Genomic DNA, 22,774 nt, shown 5'->3' on the forward strand with positions numbered 1-22,774 from the left:
AGAGAGAGAGAGAGAGAGAGAGAGAGAGAGAGAGAGAGAGAGAGTTGCACATACAAGAATCCCATTTGTGGGAAATCAGATTTGTTTTGTGTTTTGTGTTTTGAGAGTATAGTAGTTTCTTACCCTTCAGAAATACTTTGTGACACAGACTTTAATAAGAGGAAAAAAATCAGGACAGTTTTTGTAGACTAGTTCCTTGGAAACTTTGGTCTCCTGATGGCTAGATTGAAGCCAGTATTTGTGCACAGTATTCTGTAGTTGCAGCTGGTCAGGAGTCATGTCAGCTTGCTCCTTGATTGGTGAAGCAATCAAGAGGAGCTGCGTTTTTGTAATTAAAGGTAACTTGAGGGAGATATCTAGAGGTTCTGTAAATATCCCAGTCCTCAGAAAGATTCACCCAGTGCTTTCAGGAGACATTGATTCTTGCCAGAATCAAGTTGCTCTGATGTCTACAAAATGGAGATCATGTGTGCTTACATTGCTTTATGTTATTAGTCAATATTCTTTTGTTACAGAAAGAGTTTTACTTCTTACTCCTTAACTCTCTAGTCTTATCTACCTGCCTATCTAGCTTGCCACCTGTTGGAACATGTCAGACAAGTTGTAATACACTCCTCAGTACACGATCTCCTGTTCCCTTGGGAGACACGGGAAGGCCTGTAGAGCTGGTGCTGTGGTCTTTCATAAAATTCGATGCATCTGGTATTTTCTTTTTGCCAGTGCTGAATGAAAACATTTTCTGTGGAGATCTCGTTCCTCAAAGACTGCCATTTAGGAAGGCATCAGTAGTTTCCTGAAAGGTCCCAAAGAGATGGCAGTGTGTAGTCAAGACTGAGAAGCAATGGCTTCACATCGTCCAAGGACTGATTGTCAGTTCCTGTGAGGTGTTTTTCTATTGTCTATAACTTGTGGTACTAAGTCATTACCTCGGGGTTAGATTTTTGTGAGCATTATCATATGGAGAAACAGCAAGTTTCTGACCCTACCACAGAAGCTATGTTCAGTAGGTGTGCCCTGTACTTTAAGATCCTGGTACATATGGTTCCAAGAACAATCTAGGAAAAATGCCTGAGGTAACCCTGGAAATGGGAAATTTTTCTCTTTGACTCTTCTTCGACGGTACTTTCTCTTTTATGATTTGGTTACTAAGTAACTCTCGGTCTCTCTGTCTCTGTCTCTATCTCTCTGGTATTACAGGAATGTGTTAATGTATTACCACACCAAGGCTGTCTGCATACTAAGCAAGCACACTAATAAGCGAACTACATCCTTAGGACCCACATATCAAATAATTTAAGCCTATATAATTTACTGCTGTTGGGAAAGATGTGAACTCTCAAAAAGTAGATTTTGTGAGTGTCAGATATTGTCAATTGACCCAAAGACTTTCTGTTCAGGATGTTATTTGTTATATTTCTGTGGCCAGTAAATAGATTTGGTCTAGTGAAAGTTTCACATGCCACAAGACTGTAGGATAAAGGATCTAAGACATCAGTGTGTGCCTTATTCTGGGACTGGAGTCATGGTGTGGTTTCTAATTTCAGCAACTTCAGTCTTAGAGAAGGGGAATATACTATAATGTCTCCCCATATAACTGGTGCATTTCTTTTATGTGGGGGTCCTGTAGGGCCCAGTTCCTAGTAGCTGCTGGAAAGTTTTGTGATTTGAGTTTTTTTACTTTCTGGTTTTAACTCTTAACCATGTACTATACTAGCTCATCCAGATTATTATTGTTGTTGTTATTAATTATTATTATTATTATTATTTATTATTGGGGTTATGTGGTGTGTGTATGTGTGTGCACGTGCATGTAGTTTTGTAGAGTCAGTTTCCCCTTCTACCTTTATGTGGATTCTGAGGATCGAAATACTTTTACCCACTGGACCGTTTCTCTGACCCCTATACACGATTCTTTTTGAAACCTCAACATAGAGCTGAGATTTATTTTAAGAACAGCCAGCTGGATGGTCAGCAGCATCTTTAGAATTATGTCGCCAGGTTTGAAAACAAAGCCTTCTACTTATAAGCTATAAAACCTCTGGTGAAATAATTGATTGCCATGTCTTCCTCAAATTCATTGTTTATAAAAAGAAAGCCTATAATCTACCTAGAGATCAATGTAGAAACAAAATGGCATGATACAGGTAATGTATCTAATAGTCTTAAGCATTGAGTGTAAGTGCTCAATATATGTTAGCTGGTATTATTTTATTAACCACGTTTGTTAGGAATGTGGCTGTTAGTTCCAGCGAGAAACTTGAGGTTGTGCCTGCTTTGCTATGTGTCTGGGTCCACGTTCTTGCATATGGGCACATATTCATGCATGTGTATTTTAGGGCCAACATGCTATCAGGATATTAAGTAGAGAAGTAGCAAATATGCATTGGGATATTTTTCCTTATTTGTACTTTTGGGTAAGCAATGTGTGCATCATGTCCTTTCCTTTTTCCAATGATGCATGAGAAGTTAAAGTGACCTTGCCTTGGAAACACAGAAGTGACCTAAACAGTGGCAGTGCTGTTGCCATGAAGAAGGAAAAACACAGATGCTCCACTCTCTAGTTTGTCTAACATAGATGTATATTGTTGGTCGTGTTTATTATGTGTGTCACAAGTTGGACTGAGCAAGAAGATGGTGGCTGAAAATAAGAGTCCAAATCCCAGGTGTGGGCAAACCATTCTTGGTTCTAATCTTTAGGGGAAAAAACCCCAAAAGGAAGTGATGTCATTGTAATGCCCTTTCAAGGAAGCCCATGATTCACTAGTAAATGTCAGTGAAATAGTAGGGCAAGAAAAAGTGGTAAGAGACACCCTGAAACTTCTTATGTTATCCTAGGTGAATGCAGTCTGTGTTCCTCCTCATACCCAAACTGGGTTTTAAAGCCAGCACTCAAGTTTAGGTCAATGGTGTGCAGAGCTGAGGTCCAGAGAAACAGAAGGCCGACAGTTTGGGAACTTTTTAGTGAAAGTCAGAGTGAAGAGCTGGTGTAGTATCACAGTGTTACAGGAAGCAGTGAATACAGACTGCAAAGAATTTGGGACTAGTGAATTGATTTGCCTCATCTGGGACTGGAGAGAGACCTCTGACCACAAGGCAAGGAAAATACTGCCTCTTACTAGCTTAGCGATTCTGAGTAAATCACTGGTCTTTTCCTCCTTTGCAAAATGATTGCTCATCCCAACCCTTTTATTTATAACTCCTGTGGTTGAGATACAGTAATATGGGGACATGGGCATCAGGAGGTGGGGTGGCCCGTGCCTCTAATCCTAGCACTTGGAAGGCAAAGCTAGGAAGGTCTTAGATTTGAGGCTAGTCTGGACTACTTCTGGAGACCCCGGCTCAAAGAAATGAAGACATTTCTCAAAGGAAGAGATGGGCCACCTTTAGCACCAGCTGCCTCTGAATCTTTCTTTTTGTCCTCTAGGGCTTTTCTTGGTATGTTGACAGTGTACATTATAAGATTTTATGGCACCAGTTAAGTAACCTCCGAACCATTTAAGAAATATTGGCTAGCTGTCAGAGAGAAATTAGCGAATGCATCATTCCTTTGGTACCATGTAAGATTTTATGGTCTCTAATGCATAGATTTAGATGAGTATGTTCCAGGTTCTGAATCTGTTGGAATAATCTTTTCCCTAAGGATATATCATCTTGGCCTTTGCCATTTGTACAGTGTTAAGCTAGGTGCTATGTTTTAAATTTTCAAAAACATTTATTTGTGTGTGTGTGTGTGTGTGTGTGTGTGTGTGTATACACTCACTGGGATGCATGCAGGTATTTGAGAAGGCCAGAAGATGTTGGGTCTTACACTGTGATTTTCATTTAATAATCTATGTCTTCTGACAGTTATATGCAGGGCAATTCTGTTCAAAAAATGTTGTATTTTGAAACTTGTTCATTAACTAATGAGTTTCCATAAGGCTTTTCATAGATTCTTGGTTTTGATTAAACCACTCAGCCCTGCTGCTCTCTCCCGTTCCTCCTCCCCATGCCCAATTAACCCTTTAACCCTCAGTATTTCTTATTTCCCTGTTTTCTCTTATTTCTCATGTATTTTACTATCCTTCCACTCATTTTTAAAGTTCAGTCTTGAGTACCTATGATACCATCTTCATTTGGGTCAGCTCCCCCTCATCCCCTGATTTCCCTACTCCTCCTCCCTCCTTGCTTAAGCCTTTCTGTCTGCAGTATTCCATTTGACTACTTCATTTAACATATCATCGACTCCCCCCACACCCTTTACCAATTATATGTAACGTTTATGGCTTTGGTTAGAACCTTCTGGGCCTTTTGGTGCTATTTCACTTTGGTCTGGATTTGGTGGCTTCTGTGATTGTATCACTTTTCAGACATTTGTTATTTCATTTCGTGCTTAGAATTGTATTGTTAGAGTGAATTTCATAATAGGTAATAGGTAATTACATAATAGGTAATGGGCACCTGATTCTATGGCTCAGTGCATAGAGGCACCTGCCACTAAGCTCGGCACCTAGGATCTACATGGTGAGAGAACTGACTTTCCCAGGTTGTTTTTTTACCTCCATGTGCATACTGTGGTGCATGTATAGTTCTCCAACCCCCTGAAATTAAATAAAATGTATAAAAACAAACCCTAGAAAATTAAAACTTACAAATTCCTAAAACTTTATCCCAAGGGATGTATATGGGGAAGTGGGGGAAGGAGGGCAAAAAATCCCTGTCACCCAGATTTTCTTTGCTAGGACGAGAACTATGTGCAATTTAGTGTCTAGTACCTGAATTGTCTTCTGCATTGTTGGGAGCTATAGAGCAATAGTGGTTGTTTTTCATTTTTCTTTTTGAAATAGGATCTTCCTGAATAGCCTACCCTGGCCTGAAACTTGGGATCTCCTGCCTCAGCCCTCTGATCAATGGAACTACAGATGTGTCCCATCATAGCCAGCTTTTGACAGGATGCATTGCACTGGCATACCAGTCCTTTAGCCTTGTCCTTTGGAGAGGCAATATGCTTAGGTCCTCTGGCCCATGCAGAGCCAGGTCCTCCTTCCAAGGTTACACAATTCAGTCACATTGCTAACCTAGGATGTTGCTGTGAGCTCTGAGTTTGTTCTTATCAAGATTCAGTAGCTTGTGACTTTGTGCAAAAAGGTAGAGATCATTAGTTTAGTGGCTGAAGATGTGATTAGACGAGATATTGATCCTGAACTTCTGCCCTCTTCTTTGTGTTCCACCCTGTTCTTCCGTAGGGAGGTGGTACAGACATAGAAAAATGAAAGCGAAAACGGGGCCACTGGCTTTTGAAAAATATTGATCAGGAAGCCCATAGATGTAGTTTCAACACCTTCCTCTTTGTGTGATGTCATTCAGGGGTGAGGGGATAGGGCTAATGTGCTCTGTAATCATCCCGACAGGGACTTCCTTTTACAGGGAAAAGCTTAGAAAAGAATAAGAGTCTCCAGAGGCAACACCCAGAAATAATGCTGGCCTTTCTAAATGCACTTCTTTGAAGTCGTTGATCCTGTTGCTTTTCTAGGCCATGTAGTGGCGTGAAGAAATGGTGTGAGGTGTTCAGTTGTAAGCAACAAACCTCTGAGCAATGCCCATCTCGGTTCGTAGTCCTCATACACCAACCCCTGGCTTCCACCACTACTATTGCACGTCATCCCACATGCATGATTTTTGCTCCCACAGTGCACATAGGCAGTATGGATGTCCTTTAGATGGTAGTGTCTATATTTGTACCAGCTCCAAGTCAGAGGCCCCCCCTGGTGGGACCCACTGTATTGATGGCATGGTATAACAGTCAGTGTCCTCTAAGTGAAGTATGGCTCTGACTTTTAACCTTGACTTGCCTGGGTTGCTTCTGCGGAAGCAGCCAGGCATCTTGCAAATACATCCCCTGGGACACAAATGGCTATGTTGAACCCTGTGGGACTTTTGAAATTGTACCAAGAATAGCAGAAATCCAATTGGCTTTGGGTTATCAGGCTTGAGGTCCACTGTGTTGAAAGGGTGATGATTAGTAAGAGAAAGGCCAGGCCACTTTCTCATTTGCCTTGCACACTTCGGGGTGTGTGTGTGTGTGGGGGGAAGTGCTCTTTGCCTTGCTAGCATCAAAAGTAGACCATCCTCCTTTCTTTAGCACATCACATCAGCTTTCATTACAAACCAAGAGCAGCAAATAGAAAGTACCATCTATGGAAGTGCGTTTAAGGCAACACTGTGCTCCAGTGCTCCAGGGTTGGGGGGTTCTGCCTTCCGTGCCAATGGGTCAGTTTCTCATGTCCATGGGTTTCTGACCCAGCAGCTTTTCAAAACACCAAGAAGCATTGCTCCGCTTTCTAATGCCTCTCTAAGAGACCAGGGCTGCTGTGCCTCTAGCTATGCCCCGGGAAGCATATTTGAGATAACTCAGCTTACTTTGCCTGCATGCCTAGGAAGTCTCTCTTTAAAACCTTAGTATGTGGGATGTGGGAGAAGAACTGTATCTAAATATTTTGCTTTTCCCATTCAGGAGAGCGACGGAGACGCCGATGCCAGGTGGCATTCAGCTACCTGCCCCAGAATGACGATGAGCTGGAGCTGAAAGTCGGGGACATCATAGAGGTTGTAGGAGAGGTAAGCAAGTAGCTCAGCTGACACCGTTGCCTCATGTAGCTATCAGATCCACCTGTGTGCCCAGGCATGAAGGGCCCTGGCTCCCTGTGCACAGGCCCATTGGCCTTAGCCATGGAGAGTCAAACCCAGAGACTCTAAAAATCATCTAATTGAGTCTCCTAGGGAAAGTGGATCCTTCAGAGGAATTTGTTTAGGCCAGGTGGAGGTGGGGGCCAGATGTGTGGCCATCTGAAGCCATTGTCTTTGTGCTATAACACACAGAGTACCTTTGAAATTTCAGTGCTGTGTCATCACCTTCCCTGTCGACTTTTGGAGTCTGAGTGATCACAATAGCAGAGACCCATCTCTGGAGTAGGCACTCAGTTTTCATTGTGGAGAATACTGAGTTGAGAGAGAATAAAAGTGGCATGTGGCATTTATTGGAAGACTAAGTATGGTGACAAGTCTGATAAGGGTTTTTCTTTGTTGTGTTCTTGCATGGCTTGGATGCTAGAACCCTGACTAGGGATAGCAAGGGGATGAAGAAATGGCGAACACAGAGACTCACAATATAACGTTGGATTGAATAGCCTGGACTCTATGGAGAAGCTGCAGCTGCTTCCCACCCCCTGAAGAAAACAAAGCAAAGCAAAACAAAGCAAAGCAAAACTCAGTGCATTTATTCTACACAGTTGAGCAGGGAAGTGGGGTTATTGCACATAGCTGAACAAGGAGGCAGGGTCATTACATTGCAGATAAAGAAGGAACCAGGGTTATTACATACAGATAAAGAAGAAGGCAGGGTTATTTTATACAGCTGAGCAAGAAGACAGGTTAAGCAAATCTCAATAGATATAGTGTCTGGAGAGGATCAGTCTTTAGGCCATAGCATGGGCAAGGGGGAAGAAAACTACAGTGGTCATTTCTGTACCCACTGTCAGCATTTGGACTCTGACCAGAGGAAGATATTGTCATTTCTATGAGTCTCAGCTGGGGAAGGTTTTGCCACTCCCATGGCCTGAGCTATGGGGTTTTTGATAGGCCCATGCTCATGCCAACAGCACACATTCCCTCAGAACCTCCCTGCAGTCCCTTTGTTGTTGTTCTGCTGTGGAACCCAAGACCTCACTCCAAGCTCTACGAGGAAGGTCTTCACACGTTAGGGCACTTAATCATCCTGATCACTTTATGGTGTGGATGAGCAAAAACCCTCAAGAGGTAGCAGAGGCAGGGCTAAGGGGCAAAGCCTACTCTATTGACTAGTGACAGTCTCAGTTTCCCATACCACTTTCCCCTGAATGTTTGCTCCTATCTACCCCTTACTATCTAGCCTTACTGGTATAATGTTCCTAGAGACACTGAGCTGCTTGCACTCTGCTCCCTCATGCTTTGGGGATCTTGTGCCTTGGACTGTTAGAACTTCATCATTCATTCTGGTTCAACATTTGCCTCTTTATATAGAAAGAAGTAAAGAGTGCCACTTGCATGTATTTTCTGGATATCAGTTGACATTACAGGTGCTCATGATTTATAGAAAACAGGGTGGATGTTGGGGGGGGGGGTCTGGAAGTGAGCTATCTATCGTCGGCAGGTCTGCCAGCAGAAGTCAGGTTCCTAGATTCTCACCGAATCCTAACCTGCCCTCAACTCCCCACTAAAAGATCTATAATATGAGAAGGTTGTGCCAGGAGAACTGTGAAAGAACAAAGCTTGAATAAAGATTGGGGTGATGAGTAAGTTGATGAGGGCTTAGATACTTGAGTAACTTGGATGCCAAACCCTATAGTGACTGGCACAGCAATTAAACTGAGACCTTTGGGGTTAGCTTTTCTAGAGGACAGATGATTGGCATCTCTGCTAGTCAGTTGGTAGTATAGCCCGATAAGAATCATTTGTAGTGCTTTCAGGTTTCTAACTTGTATAACAAAGGCGTGTGTCCCTAGAGAAGTCACTAATGGGGCTCCCAGCATGGCACTGGGAGAACATGCTTTAACCTCCTTTGTATGTTTCTAAGTTTTGGATAATTTGTGCTAATATATTATTCAGCTTTTAAAAGTGTCTGCTGTCAAGTAGGACACTTATTGAAACTTAGATGAATAAGAAATGAATGGACAGCTGAGCAGAACGTCTATTCACTGATGGACAGATTTCTTTTTTTTTTTTTTTTTTTTTTTGGGGGGGAAAGGGTTTATTCAGCTTACATTTCCATACTGCTGTTCATCACCAAGGAANTCAGGACTGGAACTCAAGCAGGTCAGAAAACAGGAGTTGATGCAGAGGCCATGGATAGATGTTCTTTACTGGCTTGCTTTTTCCTGGCTTGCTCAGCCTGCTCTCTTATAGAACCCAAGACTACCAGCCTAGAGATGGCACCACCCACAAGGGGCCTTTCCCCCTTGATCACTAATTTAGAAAATGCCTTACAGTTAGTTGGATGGACAGATTTCTTAAGATCAGACCTATGGAAGAAATTCTATGATAAAAAAGTAGACATGAGTAATAAAAATGTTAAAATCAGTGTATATCGAGGTAATTAAACAAAGAAAGAGAACAACACACAGGGAAACTGTATTGTTATAAAATGTTATAAATGTAATATATAAAAAGTATATTAAGGTGCCAGGCAAGGTGATACATGCTTTTAATCCCAGTACTCTACAGGTAGAGGCAGGCAGATTTCTATGAGTTCCAGGCCAGCCTGGTCTATGTAGCAAGTTCCAGGCCAGCCAGAACAAGATAGTAAGACCTATCTCAAAAATCAAAAATGAACAAAAATATTATGAAGCTGTTAGACCAATACCAAATGACACAGGAATTTTCCATAATCACAAATCCCATAAGGAAAAATAGTCCTTTTAAAAATTTTTTTTATTGTTCTGAGCCAAGGATTCTCTTGGTAGCTCAACGAATCCTTTGTGCTTAGATTCCTGCTGCCTGAACCTGCCTTAGAGTGTTGGATTACAGGTATGTATTAGCATGTCTTGCCATGGAGAAAAATTTTAACTATGTGAAAATATCCCACCCTACTATTTATTAAAGTGTAAATTAAGATAGTAATTAGTAGATTTCAGCTCACTTAAAGAATATTTACTGGTTGGATTGTCGTCAGTGCCTAGTATAAGTGGTGAATTTGTATACCTATATATTTATATGAAGGTATGTCAATAATTATAAAATATCTCATCCCTAAGAATTTATCTGCTGAAAATGGTTAACAAAAATGTATATAGGGACTGTGTTAATTGTAGCAGTGTTTGTAATAATGAAAAATAAACAAGGAAAAGAATTAAGTTGTATTATCTACCTAGAAGACATGAAGCCATTAAAATGGTTCACACAGAGCCCTTTAAATATGTGTTTATTATGATGTTTTGCACTATAAATACTGGCTATATTTCTCTAAACAGAGAGTTTTTTAAAATGCACAGACTCTGCTTTTTTGTGTTTTTATATTTGAGGTACCTGAAATAGTGCTTGAATCCTAATATGTACCTTCAAAAATGCTTGCTAAATAAGTACGTGAATAAGTGGAACTATAAAACAGGGTTTTGCTTTTGTTTTGCAAAATAAATGAACAGGTCAGAGCACAAAATTGCCGACACCAGGATGTAATCATGTGAAATAGATCTATATTCATGTGATCCAGGATTGAAAGGGAACAAGAATTGAAAATGGCCTTGTCATAGACAATGGTTTTCCTTTACTGTCATAACAATACTTTAAGAACACAAATCAAAAGCTGGAGAGATGGCTCCTGTTAAGAGCACTGACTGCTCTTCCAGAGGTCCTGAGTTCAAATCCCAGCAACCACATGGTCGCTCACAACCATCTGTAACAAGATTTTGGGCCACTCTTCTGGAGTGTCTGAAGACAACAGTAATTTAAAAAAAGAAAAAAAAGAAAGAAAGAAAACAAATCAAGAACAAGACACATGACCAATACATTTCTTTTTTTCTTTTCTTTTCTTTTTTTTTTTTTTTTTACAGTTGAAGAGATGACTCAATAAGCTGAATTTTCTTTTTCTATTTGAGAGCACTGAGTTCAGTATCAATATACTGTTCTTTGATCTTTAAAATCATTTTCAAGTTTTGAGTTTAGTCGATTCTAGTAATATTTTATTTAGCATTATAGTTGATCAAGATATAGGATGCAAATCAAAGGAACAAGTCAGAATTTTTAAAGAAATACAACACAAATCAAGCAACTCCAGTTTCTCTCTTGTATGGTACCATTTCTTAAATTATTAGAGATTTTCAAAAAGCAAGGGGAAATGGCCTGTTGTGAGCACATCCCTAGTGCTGTAGTTAACAATTATTACTACTTTAAGTTTGGAGAGATTAACTGTCACAATCTATATAGCAGGCTTCCTCCTAAATGTCATTCATAAGGAACTTCTAATTGATAAGAGCAATCTCCTATCTGTTTTCATTTACCAGGTAATACTTTTTGTGTGTGTGTGTGTATCACACTTTATTTTTTTTTAATGTGGATATTAGCCCAGAAACTTAGAATACCCAAGATATAAGTTACAATTTGCAAAACACATGAAACTCAAGTAGAACAAAGACCAAAGTGTGGACATTTCTTAAGAAATGCTGAACACTTTTGCCTGTCAGCTGTGAGGAAAGGAACCACTGCAAGGGAACAGTTGCTGCACTTGTGATGGGACACAAGCCACTGACCCCACCCTGCAGTACTTTTCTGCTCATTTGCAGTTGGATTCTAGATTGCATGTGCTGATCCCTTCATCAGGAAAGGGGGGGGGGTAGCATAGAGTCTGAAGGCTAGCTTTTAATACATTTTTTTCAAAATCATATCAAAACTTCTCTTTTTTAGTTGATTTGAGATCTCATAGATTTTTTTTTTACCATTATCAGTATATAATGTTCTACCCTTTTCTCTAATAATGAACATTATATATAGGCTTATAGGCATACCTTCTATGATTCTACTATACTAGACTGAAATGAAAAGTGTCCCAAGTAAACAAAACCCTTTAAGTCATAGATACAGATGAAGGTAAGGAAACAATAAAAGCCTTGTGATACTGTTGAATCAACCAATCTGTTAATGAATGTATAACATCTTAGGGCTGGAGAGATGGCTCAGCAGTTAAGAGCACTGGTTGCTCTTCCAGAGGACCTGGGTTCAATTGCCAGCACCCACATGATGTCCTACAACCATCCATAACTGCTGTCCCAGAGGATCCAGTTCCCTCTTCTGGCCTCCAAGGATGCTAAGCATGCACAGCTATATGTGAAGACTAAACACATCCATACACATAGATAAATAAAAGTAATATTTAAAAGTATAAAATATTGTGCATGTACATATTATAATTATATCTTGATTGATTGATTGACAGTGTTGAGTTATATAATGACAATTCACACCTTTTTTTTGTTGTTGTTTTGGTCCTTGACAGACAGCTCTGAGGATCTTGACCATGTGGGCTGGTTTTTAGAAAACAATTGAGTCACAGAATGATATATGTGTATCTTAATATCTAATATTAACTTAAAATATCACAACCTATGTTTATGTTCAACACAATGTTATAATACAGAGTCAGGCCTATATTTAATATTTATTGTATGTATGTATGCATGTATGTATGTATATATGTATGTATGTATATGAGTGTGGCCAATGTCTTTTCTGTAAGTATGGGTTGCTGGTTTGAGCTCCTTGTTTTGTGCATCCACGGTGTATTGTCTATGACCTGCACTGATTTCTTTAAAGTGCGTCAGTAGCAATGAAAATGAAGCAATGGAAGTATATTGTCCTTCTGACGTTCTATAACTCCCCAACTTCAGGTTTTTTGCCCCCTAACTTGGCAGCTGTTTTTCTTTTAACCTTCAATTTGTTAACTTTATTCTTTCTTCGCACTAACTTTGTCTTCACACACCAAGGTTTTTGCACTATCTAACCCAGCAATACCCCTGGCAGGTCTAAAAGGTTTAGAAGGAAATAACTTTGGGCCCCTGTAGGAGAAATAACAGGTACTTGCTTGCCAGAAATTAACTACCAGCCTGCAGCCCTCAGCCTTGGTGATGGAAGAGAGCAAGGGATAGTCCTGGAGTGGACAAAGTGGAGGCTGTGCTAAGGAGCCTCCCATCCCCCTTCTGCCTCCTGGCTGGGGCATCCTCAGTTTGGCTGTATAGAAAAGCCATCATGGCAAATTTAAAGGAACCAAGCTGTCAACTTGGAAAGAGAGTGGCAAGCTCTAAATTCCTAGATTGATTGACGTTCCTCCTTCCCCCCACAGATTGTAATTTTTAAATAAGTCATGAATATACACGTGGGTCATTTTGGTTCAGAGTGCAGCAGACAGAAATGCTAGTGGGGTTCTCAATGCAGATGAACAAGCAAGCTGTGGGGACAAGGTTACAGGGGCAAAACCTGGCTTCCTCTGGAATTTTCCCTTTTTCTTTTTGAGGACTGCTTCTGTTTTAGTTTGGTTTTGTGTTTGTTTGTTTTCCCTGTGTTATCTGGAGTCTAAGGAAGGAGTTGTTGGTTTTTTTGGTTTTTGTTTTGTTTTTGGTTTTTTTTTTTTTTGGCTTTTTTTTGTTTGTTTGTTTTGTTTTCCCCAGTATCGACTGAGGCTGGTCTCAACAAATCTCTCAAAGTGGTAACTTGAGTAATGTTCTGAAATTTTTTTGTTTCATGTCTTTTTTGTGATTAATTTTAGAGGCATTTCTCAGTGGTTCCCAGTCAGACTGGCTGGTGACTGAGGGAATGCAGATTCTGAGTTAAAGCCTGACCTGGCTTTGTGGTTTGCAAAGCTGAGAACTTGCATGTTCAAAAACTGCCTGCATGCTTCTTCATATGCCCATAGAAGGAGATTGGATCCACTCATCTGCGGTTAAGCAGGCTCTTGAAATGCTTTAAAGCTTTCACTCCGGCAGACAAACCTCTGTGTGGGTGGATGGGCGCATCCTCCGCCTTTCACTCTTGCTCAAGAGAAGCCAAGTTCAGTGATCTTTCTCAGCACATACACTAAAAATTGCTGGCATCCGTTTAGAAGCTGATCAGCTAACGGGTGATCCAAGCATGCATTCATTTTCCCCCATTAAGACTGCATTACTTTAGAAGCAAGGTTTTTCTCTTGTTTTGTATTTTAAAAGACATGTTAATAAAAATAAAATCTTAGTATTGGAATTTGATCATCTAGCTAGTTCAGGCTGTTCTACAATTGTCCTCTGTTTAATATAGTGGTGAACACATCTGTTTTCTTAGTGTATGTACAGGTATTGAAGCATTCATACTATGGTGAGGGATGCCATGTTTAGAAGGGAAGGTAAACTAGGTGTCATGATTCATGTCTAGAGCCCCAGCACTTGGTTGATAAAGGTAGAAGGATCAGTTGTTCAAGGTCATTCTTAGCTACGACAGTAAGTTTGAGGCAATCCTAGCCTGTGTGAGACTCTAGGTCAAATAACAAAAAGTGTAGAAAAGAAAACAGTTATATTTGAAGCGTCATCATGTGGAGCAGGCTACAACTGTCTAAAAGAAAGTATTTGTGCTAGATTTGAATAACTATGAAATTTCTTAAATATTTAAATGCTTATATCATGAGCGAAACTACTTATAGATACACAGAGATTCATTGAACAGAATGTACACACTGAAACAGGCTCAGTTTGGTCATGGAGATTCCTACAAGACTATAAGAGAGTGAAAGATGATGGAATCAACAAAGGAACAAGGAAGTGAAAGCTAGAGCTCCTTGTGGAGGGTGAAGAAGATGCCACCCAAGAACAGAGAAAAGCTACAGGATGCCTATGCTTGAACTTTCAAGGAGACATATCATTGAAAGCTTTCTTCCCTGGGCTTTTGCTAAGGCACAGGCATCACCACAGATAAGATGTGCACCCTCTTGGTTTATCAGAAAGCTTATCTTACTCGTTCAGTTTCCTTTTTGTTCATAGTTCCAAGTTAGAATGATGGTAAGACCTTATCAGAGTTCTTTAGGAATTGGGGAATCTGCAGAATAGTTGTGACTGCTGGGAAGGGGGAGACCATGGTGCTCTGCTGAAGGCTGCCTCCAGAAGCCCTATAACAGTGCGTCTCCACCCTCCTAATGCTGCGGCTCTTTATTATAGTTCCTTGTGCTATGGTGACCCCCTGCCATAAAATTATTTTATTGCTACTTCATAATTTAAATTTTTGCTACTGTTATGAATTGTAATATAAATATCTGATATGCAGGCTATCTGATATGTGACTCCTGTGAAACCAAATCCTTCTTCCCTGCCTCACCTTTATTTTTCAACAATGCCAGGAACTTGCTGAATGGTCCAGGCTAGCCTTGAATTTCAGATCCTCTTGTCTCCACTCCCTGATTGCTGGTGTTCCAAGTGTGTGGAACCAAATCTGGGTTCAGAACCCTTTCTATTCCATTGAAAATCATGGATATTGCTCTGTCTTGCATAAGCCTTACATAGAGATTGTATTTTAAAAACCCTTTTTCCTTATCAATCATACTATGGGTTTCTCTTTTGAACTCCCCTTCTTATTAAATAGGCTTTCTCCAAAGGAAAGGGGGGAAGGAATGAGAACGAACATGCCGGCATGTATGAACTCTTTGAGCCTACCTAGAAGGCAGTGAATTACATAGGAATTAGGGGAAATTATCGACAAGGAATCTGGTACTTAGATAATGCTTATTTCTACAGAGACAATTACTTAAAACAGCTACAATGGACAATAATGTTCAGAAAGTGGCCCCTTTAAATATTTCTTCATTAATTCCACTGATAGAAAAATGTCTTCGCTAGAAACAAAGTTTATTTTTAAACACTGTTCATGGAATTAAACTATGGCATTGTGTACTTATGTGAAGTTGTAGAACAACCAAAACCAATCAAAAGTGCTTGACATAGGAATTTTCTCAAGTAATAAAAATATCCTGTTTGTTTATAGAGATGTAGCTTTCAAAACTGACCTGAGATTTGTAAATTATATCTCAATTTTAAAGAAACTTGATAAATAGTCTTGATAGTTTTTCTCATGTTGTGCCATTTTGCAAAATACTTTCAACTTCCTTCCATATGTAGGAAACATCCTAGTGTTGAAATGTCCATGTAATTACTTCTGAGAAGTATGTGTTTGTGCATGTGTGCATGCCTGTGGATATGTGTGTGGAGGCCAGAGCAGTGTGTCAGATGTCATGTTCTTTTACTCTGTAGCTTACTGCCTTGGGACAGTCTCTTTCAAAACTAGAAGCTTACAGTGTGTTGGCTAGGCTAGCTAGCTAGCTAGCTAGCTAGGGAGTTCTTGGGACCTTGTTGTCTCCTCCCTAAAATGGTGAGCTTATAGTTGTGTGGAACTGTACCTGACTTTTTACTTGGGTAGTAGAGATTCTAGCATATGTCCTCATGATTGTAAAGCAAGCACTCATACCCACTGAGTCATCTCCCTAGCCCCTACTGGGATGGAAACGGACTTTTTTGGCTTCTGGGTATCTCTACTTCCTGCCCTGCTCCATCTAAATGTACTCTCCTAGTGTGCTCCTGAAGGAGATTTGACTAACACAGAAGTCATTGATTGAAAGCAGTGATTGCAACCCTAAGTGGATTTTTTTCCTATGTGGCTGCTTCTACTCTTAGGTAGGCTTTAGATTTGGCAAACCTTTATTCCCTTCCTTGTACAATTGAGAGATAAGGAACAAAAAATCAAGGACATTACATAGGACATCTTCCCTGCGTAACAAATGTAGGAGATGTCTGCACAGCTGAGAGGGTGAGTGTTGAAATCACTCTGTTAGATTCCTCAGCTTCCAATAGGGCGAAAATAGAGATCTTACTTCCTTGAGCACTGAACCCATATAAGGCTATTTCTTGTAAAGGGATCAAAATTCTCCTGGAATGGAAACTATACTCAGCCGTTCTCAAACAGCACTAGTAAACTGCTTTGCTCCTATCTATGAGCCATTGATTGGTAGGGTTTGCTTAGGGGGCACAGTTATGGGGCCTCAAGTTAGCCACATTGGCCACAGGGAGGGAGCCCTAGGGTTTGTCCTCAGCCTAGATCTAGGAACTACAGAAAAATGATGATCAATTGGGATTGGGTGGGCATAGGAAGAAGGTGGACATCTCCCTTTACTTTCTTACTGCGAGGAGAAGGTGTGAACCTTTGGCACCACCTATAGTCTATACTCTATTGCAAGGGCACACATTTCCTTTTCTGTGTTCAAAAATAGAAGCTTCAATACAGGCCATCTTAATTTCTAAGCAGAAGTTGTGCACGCTGTGCAGGTTCTCCTCTTTTGTTCTAGAAATTTCTCCAAGATGAGTATGTACGTGCTCACACATGTGAATGTATGCTTATGCGCATATGTGTGCTTGGGTTTGAATGTGATTGCCAGAGGTATCCTCCTTCATCCTTTCTGCCTTATTTAATGAGACAGTGAGCCTAGGGTTCATCAGTTCAACTAATGAGGCTGATCAGAAAACTCCAAAGATCCAAAGATCAGAAATCCCTGATTTCTCAGTCTGGGATTATTAATGTGCATTGCCATGTTTGGGTTTTGTTTTACATGGGTACTGGGTCCAATACAAGTCCTATGTTTGCATGGCCATCATTTTACCTATGGGACCATTTCTTAAACTCTGGGATGAGGTCTTCATGGGTTCTGATCACAAATGAATCTATCCTCGGGTCATAAGGCAGTATAGGATAACTATTTAGTAAATATTGACGTCACCAGAATGGCCACACAGGCTTGGTGTTGCAGGACCTGACTAAGAACAATGGTAACATAATCAGGATTTCTTGTTCCCTTTTGCTCCTCATAGGAAGGAACCCCGCCCTCCCCCACTCCACTTTTTTATGAGTCAATTAGGACTCGATAGGTTGTCATAGAGGATTTCTTTCCATGATTTGCCTGTCATGAATGTGTTGGCACTGCGCTTAATAGGGGGAATCATCATTCTGGGCTTCAGTGCCTTTGTCTTTATGTAGGAAATTAAACTAGATGATCTCAGAAGACAGCTAGTGTGAATATAAGGATACTATTTTCTCCTCTCTCCAGGCTCAGTCTTGAGACTAAAGCAGCAGACTGTAGAAAGAAATTGTATTACATAGCTCTTAGTGGTTACGGTACCAGGCTTTCCCCCAAGAGGGCTCAGGTCACAAGGAAACACCCCTTGCATCCATGGAAGCTGCAATTGGAAGAGTATCCCCCAGGTGACGAGCAATGGTTTTATTGTCAACCCTTCCATTTGCTGTGTAGCTAATGATAGACCTCTGTAGTTTTCCCATAGACTCCCAGGCTGTGGAATGACAGCGATACTGGCATCTGGGGGTGTGGCAGGGTGAAGATGCCTTTGTTTTCCCAGTAGGCAGCTGCTGATCCTACACATCAGGAGTGTTTTCCTGGAATCTCACACTAGAGCTGCTTATTGGGAACATGAATATTTCAGACATCATCAGACTGAATATATGGAGTTGGTTCAGCCTCCCTCCGCTGCCAGGCATTGTGCCACAGATCACTCAGTTGTGGATCCTGACCTTGGCTGTGGATCCCTTGCCCTGTGATTCCTGAGAGGAAGGAGGTTATTTTACTGGTCTTTCTTTATTCAGGGCAAGCATAAGGACCCCATGCTACGTATCCTGTGACTGTTGATATGCAGACTCGCAGTGAATTCTTCCAATGATCTTAATCCTATTAAAACCCTCTTGAAGGAATAATATACATCAATTGAGGTAGCATAGAAACATGCAAATGCTAGTCAGTGGAAAGGATGTTAAATGCAGTGAGCTGATACTGAGTAGTCATCATGACAGCCATACCTAGATGCTATTGTGCGCATTCTTCCCCTAAGATTTTGTGGCCATGCAAATGTAATGAATCACTACTCCACAAATTTGTACCCTATGAGTTCTCTCCCAACCGTTGTAAAGGTATTGCTCTGGTTGTCTCCATTCTCTGGCATTCATCAGGCCCTCTCCCCTTCCTGGAGTACTCTGAAGATAATTCCCCTAATCTTAGCTACTGTTTCTAATTTCTTAATGGCCTATCTTAATTTTGACTTACCTCTTCTCAAATCTGTCTTTTACCATTCCAGATCTAAGTGAGCTCAACTTGATGTAACAAGTCTGATTTGTGCTGACTCGTTTTTTTATCCTGCATTGCTAAGCCTTAGTCTTTACTCACACCTTATCTTGATACATTGTCACTTTCTTTATATATATATGACAAGTCCCAGTTTTCTAGCAAAGAACCATAGCGTATATACCTTTAACAGAGACAACGATCATGCTTAAGTATGGTATGTGAGATGAATTACCAGTTCAGTTACATAGATATGGAAGCGGGAATTTAATTTGGCAGGAGAAAATGAATAAGTTCACATAACAGCTAAGTTTCAGGGTAGAATTTGAATTGGGCTTGAGTTTTAGTTTTCTTTTTTATTTGTTTGAATTATTGAAGTTCTTGGACTGTACTTGTTGGCTTGGACTGGTGTAGTATATACATATAGGAAATCTTTAAAGGTTCTAGCTCTTTTTTTTTTTCTATCGTTCCATGTGTTTTTAATGTCATTCTTGCTTGTCCTCAAAGTGACCTTAGTTTTCTCTCCAGGAAGCCAAGTAAACATTCAGACATCGACTTTGCTGTTGGTAGATCCATCTCAAATCCTTCAGACAACTTCTCTTTCCCCATTTCACTTGCCCCCAGCTAGTTGGTCAAGACCACTCCATACCTCAAAACTGAACATATCATGTCTCTTCTCATTACTTTCCTGGTCTAGCTCCCACCTCCTCCTCAGTTGGCCACAGCCTTCCAGCCCCCTAATATTCCAGTCTTTCCCCCACATTCCCAGAGAAACTCACATGAAATCTCTCTACCCCTCCCAAGTTCTCAGCTCAGAGGTCTTTTTTTTTTTTAATTGAAAATCGATTCTGCTCTTAATTGCCCAATTTTGGTTATCTTGCAAACTCCTCCTTCCTTTCTATCCCCCTCCCCGTCCCTTCTTTGTCTTACTCCCCCACTCTTCCTTTTTGTTTCTGTTGCTTGTTTGTGGTACTGACAGTGTTATTTAGACCTTGTGGCTCACCTCACAGGTACTGTTTATCTTCCTTGCTGTGTCTCTCCTGAGTGCTGGAATTACAGATGTGTGTGCCCCTGCCTGGTTATAGTCACAGGGCTTTTTAAAAAAAATAGTGGTTTTCATAAAACAAAACATAAAATTACATAGTCACTCTGGTGAAGTACACATCTAACAAAAGCAAATTTTGATACAGTAATCTATGTGATAGCTTAATAAATTAAATAACCAATGCTACCCAGCAGGTACATTTCAAAGTACCAATGAGCACAAATGATATTTTGAGGTATATCATCTGTGATATATTAGGAAAATATTCATGATTTATTCCATGGTAAGTCACCAGTTCTACTAATACTGGTATGCTATCTACATTCACAACCAAAGGAAATGCCAAATTTCAGTTAGAAGTTGACTAAAATGAAGTGTCAATTTTTGGCTGTTTGTGTTGGATTTCAGGTTAACTCTCTTTACTTGTCTGAATCATAAGACCACATGTCCTGCTTTCTGTTTTCCTGGTAATTTTAGAGCATTGGATCCCTGTTCTGTGTGAGTTCTACTCTGTACCATGTCAATAGGAGACCTGTCTAACCTCATCTTGGACCTCTGTTCTTTCTATGCAGGTAGAGGAAGGATGGTGGGAAGGTGTACTCAATGGGAAGACTGGAATGTTTCCTTCCAACTTCATCAAGGAGCTGTCAGGGGAGTCGGATGAGCTTGGCATCTCCCAGGATGAGCAGCTTTCCAAGTCAAGTAAGGATGCCTATCATACTGAACAGAAAGGGAAGAGACCAGTGGGCTCTGTCATAGCCTCCTTATACACTGTGGTTCAATGCCAAAGGGGTATGAGAAAAGCTTGTGGGTATTTTCTTGGCTCTTGCACCTTAGCCCACTATGATTTAATAAGCTTATCACTGTATAGATGTGACCTATAGCTATATATTCTATATGTCTTTGGATAAGTGAGTATCAGCCTTTAGCCATGGTAGTACTGGCTCATGGGTGGCATAGATTGTTGTGCCTCCATGTACTTACTTCTAGAATGTCTTTTCCCAGTGAGTTTGTAATTATTTCTTAAATAAACGCAATGAGATGATCAATATCCCCCAATGTCGTCTGAAGAACTTAGGACAAAACTAACAATTATTGGTGGCAAGATACTGTATACAAGATAAATGCATGCCGGTTCCATTGCATATATGACAAGATAGTCCAGCCTCACCTTGAACGAGGAAGTGGTTCCCTTTTGTAATGGTGAGAACGAACTTCAGGTCTTTTTTTCTCCAGGGCCTGAAGGTTTCCTTCCAGCTTCTCTGCTGCCCTTTCCAGCTCATGGAGCAAAAGGTCAGGACCGGGAAGCTTTGTTCTCCCAGTCACTAACCCAACTTCCCATGTGGGCGTCTGTGTTTATTTTGTGCTGTGTTGAGCCAAGGTCATGGGCATGAATGTTGTAGGAGATTCAGCTATGTCATTAGTAGTGTCATGCTACTTGCTGACTTTCTTTCCTGACAAGAGGAAGACAGCCCAGTCTTACCAAAACAATTTTCAAATAGCTTCACTTTCCATTTCGAAAAGTTTAATTTAAACAGTATTCTTCTATTGGCTTGGTATCCCTGTATTCATTCAGTAGTTTAATTGGACAAGTGTTTGATTTGGAACTTGAAGCTATTTCCAGATAAGTACTTATGTGACTCTTTTTGGTGTGTGTGGGGTGGTAGTGTCTCAGCAGTGGCTTTGGGCTGTACAGCTGGCCACAAATAGAAGCAACTGTACTGGCTGGCTGACTCGGTGTCTGCAGCAGGATCCCTTCCTTCCACTGAGAATCCTCTGCTCCAAACTCTATTATATCCTCAAGTCTTGGATGTGAAGGATCAGGATGGCTGTTCAGAATGACTGACGTACTGAGCAACTCCTGTCACCTTCTCTGAGCTGAGACAAGTGCTTCTCCACTTAATGTGGCCAGCTCAATGCGTAGAGCAGTGGTAGCTCCTTTTGCCCCTCCTCCCACTCCACAGTAGAATTTTAACTGTTCCAGAATCTTCTTTTATACACTAGAATAGCATCATGCCTGGTAACTAGGTCCCATATTAATAATACTGTATCTTTGGAACATTGTGAGTTAAATGTTTTTGTTTGTTTGTTTGTTTTTAGGGGGATTTTTTTTTTTGGAAAAGGGTTATCATAACTTTATTTTCATGAGGAAATGAAATCTAAGTTCTAACAGCAATAGCATACATAGGAAGGTCCTCAGTAAATGGTAGCTCTTATTGCTGGTAAGATAGACTTGGAACATGATCAATTAGTGTTTAGCCATTTGTTTTCTCTTTGCTACCATGGCCACTGAAGCACCATGATTATGTTTTAAAAATTACTTTGGAATTCCTTTACTGATGCAGAGAGGGAGATTGGGGATTGCCTCTTGACCTCCTGGCGGTTACCTAATCTTAGCTATACAGTCTCAGAAGTGAAGACTTTCAGGAGAATACATCACATAGTTTTGGAAACTATTGAAACAAACTATACCATGAGATGGTCTTCTCAGTTACTTGGCTATCCTTTACCTACCCCTCACACCAACTCATTTATCAGAGTTTATCTTGTTCTGTTTCAGAACAAGAACTGTCCAGCAGTTTCTGTAGCTGTGTTGACTGCAGCTGTCCATTGCTGAGAGGGCTTGAGGTCCCTGGAGAAGTATGTTTTTCTAACAAGGATGGATGCTTCTTAAAAACACAAAACAGAACAAAACAGTGCTTGCTGTAGTCTTCCTAAGTATACAGTTAAGAAAAGCAGGGCCTAATACGGCCCTATTTGCTTGCTTATATTTGTCCATTCCCTTTGTCTTCTCTTTATTTCCTTCTTCTAGTCTTCATTAATTAAACCTCTGTTGAGTTCAGAAGTGGCTCTGTAGTTACTAAGATCTTCCCTGGTGCCTTGAAGAGTCAGAGACAAATGAAGTACAGATGGGGACCTTGCCTTCAGTCAACTCATCTTGCAGAAAGGAGGCAAAGGCTCAGGAAACTTCCCTAGGAGCTGACATTTGAGTGGGAGTAGGGTACAAAGGCAGAGAGGCCAGTCCCATGGTAATGTGGGGGAATGGTAGTCAAAAGGGCTTCATAGAAGAGGAGATGTGAGAATAATGTCTTTGT

General features: G+C 40.6%; 1 protein-coding gene across 6 annotated transcripts in view; it reads left to right on the forward strand.

Moving 5' to 3' along the window:
* The window catches only part of Sh3kbp1 (SH3 domain containing kinase binding protein 1), a 346,384-nt gene that overhangs the window by 165,976 nt on the left and 157,634 nt on the right, over window positions 1–22,774 (forward strand). For 4 of the 6 annotated variants that reach the window (XM_021152670.1, XM_029473430.1, XM_029473431.1 and 1 more), the window contains exons 4-5: window positions 6,494–6,597; window positions 20,252–20,381. In XM_021152670.1, the coding sequence (XP_021008329.1) occupies window positions 6,494–6,597; window positions 20,252–20,381 (234 nt within the window). Of the gene's footprint in view, window positions 1–6,493; window positions 6,598–20,251; window positions 20,382–20,915; window positions 20,973–22,774 lie in introns of all 6 variants that reach the window. The other 2 variants (XM_029473429.1, XM_021152667.2) reach the window with 1 other exon arrangement.

This window comes from Mus caroli, chromosome X, assembly GCF_900094665.2.
Source record: "Mus caroli chromosome X, CAROLI_EIJ_v1.1, whole genome shotgun sequence".
Classification (NCBI taxonomy): domain Eukaryota; kingdom Metazoa; phylum Chordata; class Mammalia; order Rodentia; family Muridae; genus Mus; species Mus caroli.